Here is a 10094-nt window from a genome sequence, read left to right on the forward strand (position 1 = left end):
GGCCCTGCCTTGCTGGGTTTGTGAGATAAGGCAGGTGGTTTGGTTCTTGCCCCAGCCTCTTGTTCCGCACTGCTCTGAGGTTGACAGAAGTGAGAACCTGCTCAGAGTGCAAACAGCATTTGGAAAACTGCAACACGACTGTGTTGTGGCCACAGCTTCTGTGTGTGTCCCAGACTGACTACAAGTGGGGGGAGTGAAAAGGAAGAGGCCTTCAGAGTGGCATTTCCTGTGCTTTTCAACGTGGGTCTGTCTCTCGCTCCCTACGTCTGTCTTGCTCATGGAACACTGTGCCAAACACAAGGTGCAGGATTTTATCTAGTTTGTAAAAATGACAGGTGCTGTCACAGGCTGGTGATTCATCAAAACATGTTTTTTTAGTAATGCATTAAAAGCTTTTTAATCTGTTAAAGTACTGAAACTTTTAGTTCGATGTGTAAAATTACAGCTGAATAAAACATTTCAAACGGGACAAAAGAAGGCCTCAGCAGCTTTAACTAGTCTGGAGAACTCTCACAAAAGATATCAACGCTCACTTCCACATAAATGAAAATGATGAGAACAAAAAACATTTATTGCGTGGCGAGACATTTGGAATTTGCTAAACAATGTGCCAGAACTATATTATTTTTCACTAATTTCTTGGCAATCAAGTCAATGTGCTAATTGTAGTCTTCTGAGGATTTGCAGAAGTGGAAAGAACTGTATTCAATTACACAGGCAGTGCCAAAGAGGACTCTTTCTGTGGTCACAGAAGCCTGAGTGTAAAGGAATAGATCTGGTGACCTGTGCAGTGCTGGCCAGCTGTGCAGCACCATCTGTCAGGGGCATCCTAATGAAAAACATCTGTCTCTTCAGCTGGCCAGCATAGCTTCAGGGCATCACTTTCAGTCTCGCTTTAAATTCCAGTCAAAAACCAATAAAGGAAAGGCTGTGCTGCACACAACACATTTTCCCCACATTTTCATGTTTTTTAAAGGAATACAGATTTTTGGCTTCAGCAACATGGCTGGTAACTTGCTCCATACACCCACAACCCTTCACATAAAGAAGTGCCTCCTGTTCTCAGTTTTAAATGCACTTCCATGTAGGTTCCACTTGTGCCTTCTGGTTCATTTATGTTCTGAAAAGTCCATTGCATTAGTTTTGTCAGTACCTTGAGGATTTGAAAGGCATGCATCATGTATCAGAAAAGAATAATCTACAGTAAATCCAGACCAAGAGCTCAAGAAGTTTAAAATCAAGAAGCAGATGGCATATAAAGGCTAAAGTTACAATAAAAATACACAGAGACATGTATATACTCTCGTCTTCAAATCTCTCAGCTCACACATGAGACAGTGAAGCGTAGCTAGGCAGCCACACATTTCTTGTTGTTGTCCTTTGCCAACAGAGCTTGCTTAGCTGGAAGAGTGTTATCTTCACATGTAACAACAAGCATGATGAAAATGAATTAGTTTGATAAAAATAGGTACTCAGAAGCCAATGCATTATCCTAACCACGCTTTATGCCCACATGAATGACTTCATAGATTACAGAGCAGGTTAGTGATCAGATCAGATAAGACACTCAATATATACTTTCTGAAAACCAGAAGCCTATTTCCGCTACAGGGTCAGGAAATTAATTTGCACCCTTAAAGCTAATATCATTGCACAACAGCTTCATGCAGCTTTACCTAATGAGCATAACATTAACTTTTTCATACTCTACATGTTTCCCACAGAAACATGGTGAATAAGCATTGCAATCTCTTCAATGCTTCATTTCTTTTAGGAATTAAGCTCAGAGCTGCAACCCAGTTAGTAATGATTATATAACAGGTTTTCCATCACACAATGGCAATTCCATTTTGTCTACTAACATACCTTAAGAGCAAGCAAATGCAGTCTTGAAACTGGTCACAAACAACTGGATTGTCTTATTTGACAACATTATATTCTAATGCACCACTGCAAAATTATAAATTAAATGTAATAAGTAAGTAGGTAAAAAGAAAATTAATTAAGTAATTAAAGTAAATAAAAAGTTATACATTAAGCCCCACAGTTTCAGATTGGCCATTGGCATTGCTTCTATGTGTAATTATTGGTTATATAGTATTATATTTCCAAAATAAAAAACAATGATCAGATAATAGCTTAGCAAATTCCTAGGTGCAAAGAGAATATGACTTTGTAATTCAAAATACCTACTCCACTCTACCTAGAAGATTAGTATTGAACCTTGAGATGTACTATTTGTGGGACACAGTAAGAATTAAAGAACTAATACCATACCATTATTTACAGTACACATATAAAACTGTTTAAACATAAAAAACCTTCACTTACAGTAGTTTGAATTTTGATTGCAGTGCTATTCTTATAAATAATATTCAGTAGCAGCAAGTTAAAATTAGCATGTTTCAACTGATAATAAAACCGTCCCATGAAGAACAATATCTTGCCAAGTATCTGTGGTTCCTAGCTACAGTTTGCAGACGAAACAAAACAGAGGAATCTTAGCAGCCAGTTCTAGTATAAGTGATTCAGTGTTTCGCACACGTCTCTCGTCTAGTAAACCCATAGTGCGAAACTGACTTTCATGAATATACAACCGCACTGGTTACTGCATAAACCTATCATTTTTTTCTGAAACAAAAATGCAATCCTATACAGAGCACATAGTTTCGTTTGCAAACTTTATTTCCGCGAAAGTAAACATATTGGTCTTGTTTGTTAATAATTTTCTTTCCTCGACGAGAACTAGACAAAAATAAGTTCGATGACCTTATAGTTATCTAAATTGTTTTTTGACTGAAAGCAAAACATTTACTCCTGTTTGACAGTAAATGGCCTATAATTAAAATGAGCAAAGTTTTATTAGTTAGACCATTGTTCCAATGTTAAAACACTGCTAACGTTCTCCCTTTAAGTCTGCTTGACATGCATGTGAAGGATTATTGAAGAAACAGTAATAATCTACCGGCACAAACTACATTTCCTTTCCACTGGTGAGAAACGTCACGTGCTTCGCGTTATCCACAGGAACCTTTTACTTTGTGCGAATCAGCTGAGGATTGACTCTCTTCGCTGCTTTACTGAGCGTCGCTCTGCGGATCAGTTCAACATTTTGCGAACTTTCATTCCAGAAACAATCAGGTTATTGTTGCAAAGAAATATCTAATGCATTGTCTGTCCGATAGATTCTGCTTTGCTCTAGTTCTTGGGGGGTAAAGCGACCGACTCTGGTTAGTAAATTGTAGTTAAGGTTTTATTCCTTTATGTTTTACAGAAAATAAACTAACAATTTAGGATATGTTTGAAAATACTGTACTGACATTTAGAGTTACCGGTGTTGCATGTTTTTTTTTTACAAATAGCACTTCATTACTGCTTTGCGCGGAGAGTATGGAGACATCATTCACAGGCCGACGAGCTCTCGTCACTGGCGCTGGCAAAGGTAGGAGTAAGGTTTCATTATTAAGCGACAGCGACACCACCTGGCTTTAGCCAGTATAACAACGCAGTGTTACTCAAAGGTCTATAATCTTATAAAAATCTAAAAACGAACTATTCTCTTTACCTTGACTTTCAAGACATGACGACTGTAATGTACTTTGTAGGAGCAGACTCATTCTGTTCTTAAACTAGTGTGTGGTCAAAATATGGTACTAAAAATATGCACGATCAAATATTTGTTATATTTGCAAATTATTCCCCAATTAGTAAATAAATAACTTCTTGAATCTCTTTTAACAGCTATCACCCCACATCTCAGAGTACAGGGTTCACTCTTAGTAGGAGGGATCTGTGTTCATCTGTGAAAAGATTTTGCTGCTTAACCGCAATATAACGCAACAATTATTTTTAGTTATCATTACGTTTAATAAAACAAATACGCGTTTTACCAACAATTAAAGTGTATTTAAAACTTTTCAATACTTTCCGTTTTTCGAAGTCCCATTAAAAAAGCAGTTCATCACAGAAAGAAAATACCGTGCCTGAAACGAGATTCATTTGCAACATTTAAAGATTTAATGTGCTGTAATGACGTTGTTTCAAATAGCTAAGGGGTTCATGCAAACAGTAACTTCATATGCGCCATAATTAGTTGTGATCCTCAACTAATTTCTTTGTCCTTGTGATACCAGATTGTTTCCCCCTAAAAGTCATTTAAAACGTTAATGCAGGAATCTCTAACCTTGCTCTCCAAGAAAGCCCCAGCAGATTTTAAAAGTCAACATTAAACCAATTAAATTTTTAACAAATTAGAACATATCATCCCTCAAAGATCAGAGTTCTCCTACTAAAGCACATTACTTGCTTAATTCATCAGTCACAAATGTTCCTACTTCTTAGAAACAGTCAATTTAAGGGGTTATTTAAGACATAATGGATTGGGGCTCCCCAAAATCAGGGTTAGAAAGTTCTGCTGTTTTTTAAATCCTAGTTACATTATCTACATTAGTCAAATTAAGTTATCTGTACTACATGGTATTATAAGGATGACCGAAAGTCAATTTTTAATGAAAGCCTTGTTTATTTCTAATTCTTTGAGCTCTGCTTCCTTCCTGTCCTGTTATGAATACAGTGTACTTGACTTCTGAATAGAATGACACCTGAGGGTTTGTAATACCTCTGACAAAGGTGTACACGTCTCTAAGCAGTGGGCTGACGTTGTTTCAGGTATCGGCAGGGCAACTGCACTGGCGCTAGTGAAGTGTGGAGCAGAAGTCATCGCAGTCACTCGTACGCAAGCAGACTTGGACACTCTTGTCAAAGAGGTACGGACATCTCCCCACACTGGAATTAAGTCCCTGTAATGGCATATCAGGGAAGTGCAACGATTGACAATACTAATAGCAGTCCTAGGACAGTTCTAGATATTGATTCAATACTCCAGATCTCCCCTTACAGATGTGTAGCACATAAAAGTGAAGCTCCGCAATTGGTCATTTCTGTCTTACGTGCTGCTGAAAATTTGCTTCTTTGAAAGCAAGAAAAACAACTTATAAAAAACGCAATTCTACAGATGCTTAACATTTCACCAATCTGAGTTATGAATGGAACATTTTGTCCCCAAGGTGTTTTTTAAAATGTTTCAAAGAAGCTGGAATCATATGGGTCAATGCGGTGGCTCTGTGGCTAGGGATCTGGGCCAGTGGCTGGAAGGTTGCTGGTTCATATCTCGCGGCCAACGGAGAGGAATCCTACTCTGTTGGGCCCCTGAGCAAGGCCCTTAACCCCGACTGCTCCATGGGCGCCGTATTAATGGCTGATCCTGTGCTCAGACCCCAAGCTTCTCTCCCTGTCTGTGTGGCTCATTGAGAGTAAGTTGGGGTATGTGAAAAGACAAATTCCTAATACAAGAACTTGTATATGGGCAATAAAGTGATCTGATCTTCTCATATGAGACTTACAAGAAGTTTTCTTTACATCAGGTAAGTGTTGCCTCCCTGTCAGGCTTCAATGTGTTGACTCATTAGCTTTGCCATCCATTCACTGTAGGAAATGCTTAATGGACGAGAAGCGGGCACTGGCCTGTTTTCTTATTGGCGTGTGAAACACTATGCAGAGGCAGACAAAGCAGTGAGTGTTCTGACACAGGGCAGGGGGTTTTCCACTGTGAGGGGGGCTGATGAGTGGTCCTGCATCAGGGAGTGTGCTTGTGCACAAGCCTGTGAAAAAGAAGTGAAGCCTGTGCTGTTGTTCCAGTGTCCATCAATCCAGCCGGTCTGTGTGGATCTCTCTGACTGGGACGCCACAGAAAGAGCACTGAGGAGCATCGGCCCGGTGGACCTGCTGGTGAACAATGCAGGCTATGGAGGACAGCAGCCTTTCCTGGATGTCACCCAGGAGGAGTTTGACAAGTAAAGAGTGAAGTATAAAAGTCTCACTTCCATACATGTAGGATACACAGAGCTGGGGCTGGGTGCACGATTTCCACCAGGCTTTCATGGTATAATTAAACTTATTTTAAACTCTAAATTACCATCCATCCATTTTCTACCCATTTATCCTACGGTATACTGGGTTGCGGGGCAGCTGGAGCCCTTCCTGGCAAGCAATGGGCGCAAGGCAGGAAACACCCTGTAGGGGACGCCAGTCCAGCATGCCCAGACACGCAAACACTCATATCAGGGTCATTTTTCCCAGAAGCCAATTAACCTACCAGTATGTCTTTGAACACACTACAATCCACAAGCTCCACAATGCCACACTGGCTAACTAATACCTACCTTACCCTAGCAGTGTTGACTAGACACGTGAGCTAGTCTCAGACCAGCGAGGACTATGCCACACAGCTCAAGCTGAACATTTTCACTTGGTAAGCCACTCATAGGTACCGATTTTTTTGCTCTTCGGCTCAATATCAGTGCCGTCTGCCGTTGGCACCCTGCAAGCTCCGTAGTGCCTTACGGGAGAGTTAGTCCCAATTGGAGGAGAAAGACACTGTGCATCTCTCACTGACAAAACTGCAAGCTCACAGGCACCCATTACGTTCCCTGGGTCACCATTTTGTAGCACACCCAACCCCAGCAGTACCTGCCCAATCATGCGCAGCCACTTGGGAGTCCCCCATCAAAGTCAGTGAGTGACTTGTTTAAATGTCTTCCAGTGTAGATGAGGTACGGACATGAGTTTTAACCCCCTCAGTCTCATAATTTAATTTTCATGTTTCCAGAAAGAGACAATGTGTCAGCTAGTCCTAAGAGATGTAAAAACAGTACCCTGTGCGTTGCCGGAGGGACGATTAGTGAAGTCTATACGGTGAACAGGTTCAGTGGAAGCAGAGTATCCAAGATGCGAGGCAAAAGAGTAGTCCAGAAATCGAAAGCAGGGAGTCGAAGCCAGCAATTCTCAAAGGAAGAATAGTTTAGGGCGTAGTGTGGAGCAGCTCTTCTTGAGGAGTTCTCAATAGCAAGCAAGGGCAAGATGTGAAGAGAGGGTTTAAGCAGGAAACGTGTGAGGCCTTAATTAAGGCGTGAGTGTTCAGTGCGTGTGGGAATGCGATGGTGCTTGTGCGACAGATTGCGATTCGTGACACAATGATTATTTGTGTACTGGAGGTTTAGTTTTTTTCTTTCTATCTGGAGTAAGAGAAGCGAAACCTGCCTCCTGCATTCATGCATTTTCCTCTGACATAGGGAGAAGACTCAGGTTTGCATGTTCTGAGTTAGGATTTAAATCATGCTTATGAGGTCTACTAACCTTAACTGCTGTATGAGTACATGTTTTTAGAAGTCTTTTGTTTTGTGGAAACAGATTTTTTATCAAGTCCTTAAACATAAATTTCACAAGGCATCCTCTTGTTCATTCATTTTTTCAGATGTTTTAATATCAACGTGAAAGGAGCACTACATGTAGCTCAGGTAAGAGCTGTGTTAAGCAGGACCATTTGAGGTGTTCCTTATAGGTTTTCTGCATGGATACCGGAGGCATACTATTTTCCTGCAGATTGCGGCTCGAGGAATGAAGGCCAGGGGGTCAGGGGGCTCCATTGTCAATGTCTCCAGCCAGGCTTCCCAACGTGCTCTGAGAGACCACGCTGTCTATTGTAAGTATTGATCACTGCTCCAAATAAACAGGTCTACTTCCATAGAAATATGAGATCATGTTGATGATCTTGGGCTAATGTTGAATAAGTATGCTTTCCAGGCTGAAATCCACAAAAATAAATGGTTTAGAAATGTTCAAAAACACATGGGGAGAGAGCATGCATGCATTTTTCACATCCTTATTCTACCAGTGGCACACTGTTAGCATTTAGTAATTATGAGCTCTCTTATCCCAGTTGCTCCCTCCCCCCGGTTGTGTAACTCTTTAACTATCTATTCTAAATAGATCAAAATTATTGAAATGGATAACATTTGATGATAATGAGTTTGGTAAATCGCTATTCTTCATGCTATAAAAATCAGTAGTTTATCACTTGGTTGGTTACACACATATACAGTTCTGTTGTTTCAATAGCATTTTGTCCCCTACCTCTGCTACATGTAACATTTGAAAAGGATCTCGTCTTAGTTTACAAGACCTTTGTTTCATGTTTGTAGGTGCAACCAAAGGAGCACTGGACATGTTGACCAAGGTGATGGCTCTTGAGCTGGGGCCTCATCAGGTATATAGCTCATGACTGTCTGCATCCCGATTCTGCTTTTTTCACGCTGCCACTGTGTACAATGTGGTGTAAATGATAAACAGAAAAAATGTATTTTTCACAAATCTAGAGTGGCAAGATATAAAATGTATAGACTAAAAAAAATAGGATAAAAAATTCCAAACAGAATCTGCCAATACAGTCATTTTTTGCTAAAAGATAGCAATTGTTAAAATGCACTTTGTTGGTGCGTGTTGAATTCAAATAGTGGTGTAGTTTTTGGAAGTTAAAAAGCCTTAACTGCACATTGCAGGTAAAAGACACACGAGGGAATATGTAGTGGTTTATATTAGCTGTTTGTACAATAGTATAATTTCAAATGATAAAATGTAATACTGGGAAAAAAAAACAAACAAAAAATAAATGGAATGATGTGAGATTTGAAAAAAAAGTCAGGGACCTGTTTTGTTTATGGCATTGGGGTTGAAAACCAGGTTTTCAGATCATCCACAGCCTTTCAGGTTCTTCTTCATAGATGTTTACCCTAAATATTTTCCTCATCCAGTGAACTGACATCTGTCAGCACCTGGGAATCACCAGTTTGTTGTGTTTTCTCTCAGATCCGCGTGAACTCCATCAATCCCACAGTGGTCATGACAGAGATGGGCCGTACAGGCTGGAGTGATCCGGAGAAGGCCAAGACTATGATTTCACACATTCCACTGGGGAAATTTGCAGGTCAGCTTCTTGCTTAATGCTCGCACCACTGCTGGGGAAAACCTGGTACCTTTGCCTCTTTCTAGAAGGTCCAACTGCATTGAAGCCCTATCACTTCTGGATTTCCCTATATGTATCACAACTTACTTCTGTACCAAGATGTAATCAATCACACAGATGGTAAACTTGAGTTTTAGTAGGAGGAACCTGCCCTTCCTTCCTGAAGATGCACTATTTCCTGTATTGTGTTTTTTCCTCTAAGATGATTGGAATAGGTTTCAGCTGTATTGAAATCCTCAGGATAGAGAGAAGAACATGAGGACATTTAAGCAGGCAGAGAAAATTTCAGTCTTGGTTCCAGAGTCTGATATCCTAGTTTGCTGTGTTTGTGGCGTTCTCTGCAGAGGTTGAAGATGTGGTCCACTCCATCCTCTTCCTCCTCAGTGACAAGAGTGCCATGACTAACGGCATTATCATGCCAGTTGACGGTGGATTCCTGGCATGCTGAGTTCCAGCCTCAACCCAAGTGTGAACTGAAGAGGTGAGGCATGTGTTTAGTCTAGATTTCATACTTTTCACAGTGTACTCTTGGTTTTGCAATTCATACACCTAAAGAAAATACCCAATACCTAATTTTTTCCTTCACAGATGAAAAGATCCTCCCTCACTGATACTAGAACCCTAGAAGGAGAATGGAATCCAATACAGAAAAAATGTAAAAAAAAAATTCCCCTCTAAATGGAACAGATATTGACTGAACATAACTGTAAATGAAATCATCTGTTTGACTGACATGAATAAAATTGAGTCAGTCTGACTACTGGATCATTTTGTTCAACTGAAGCCTAATAGTGCTCCTTCACATGTTAAAGAAAGGAAATCTGTTCTGCGATACATGCTTTGGCTGGAGATGTAAAACCAGAGGAAACTGCTTTTATTGCAAAAACAGGACACAGGAAGAATGGGTGTTTCTGCATTTGATGTTTCTACAGTAGTGGAAGTAGATGCTCTCAAGAGCTGCACTAGGAGACATTACTGAAGTTTAATTTAGACAAGGAAGATTAAAATGTTGTCATCCTGTATGTTCCATAGGGGGAAAAAGGAAATGAACTCTTTTCTTAAAAAAAGTTAATTTCAAACACTTTAGGATTAAACATAAGGTTCTTTGTTGATTGATTAATACTAAATTTACAGGATATATTGTTATGTAGGATTCAAGTGAAAGCTACTTAAAAAGCAGAGGGTGCAAAATAACCAAGTAATTTTTAACCTTTTGTGAAGCTATCAGCTAAGC

The 10094-nt window shown here is 40.0% G+C and overlaps 1 protein-coding gene across 2 annotated transcripts; it reads left to right on the forward strand.

Moving 5' to 3' along the window:
- The first annotated feature begins 2982 nt into the window (after window positions 1-2982).
- dcxr (dicarbonyl/L-xylulose reductase) lies at window positions 2983-9617 on the forward strand. Of its 2 annotated transcripts, none has more exons than XM_088599700.1 (10): window positions 2983-3141; window positions 3363-3442; window positions 4669-4766; window positions 5698-5852; window positions 7313-7355; window positions 7441-7540; window positions 8040-8104; window positions 8704-8821; window positions 9205-9341; window positions 9449-9617. In XM_088599700.1, exons 2-9 carry the CDS (start codon window positions 3391-3393, stop codon window positions 9306-9308), a joined length of 735 nt encoding a protein of 244 aa, XP_088455826.1. In that variant the 5' UTR covers window positions 2983-3141; window positions 3363-3390; the 3' UTR covers window positions 9309-9341; window positions 9449-9617. The 2 variants fall into 2 exon arrangements, with proteins under 2 accessions (XP_088455826.1, XP_088455825.1); XM_088599699.1 differs by having other exon boundaries at window positions 2992-3230.
- The last annotated feature ends 477 nt before the right edge of the window (window positions 9618-10094 follow it).

Source organism: Lepisosteus platostomus, chromosome 11, assembly GCF_059453375.1.
Source record: "Lepisosteus platostomus isolate fLepPlt1 chromosome 11, fLepPlt1.hap1, whole genome shotgun sequence".
NCBI lineage: Eukaryota > Metazoa > Chordata > Actinopteri > Semionotiformes > Lepisosteidae > Lepisosteus > Lepisosteus platostomus.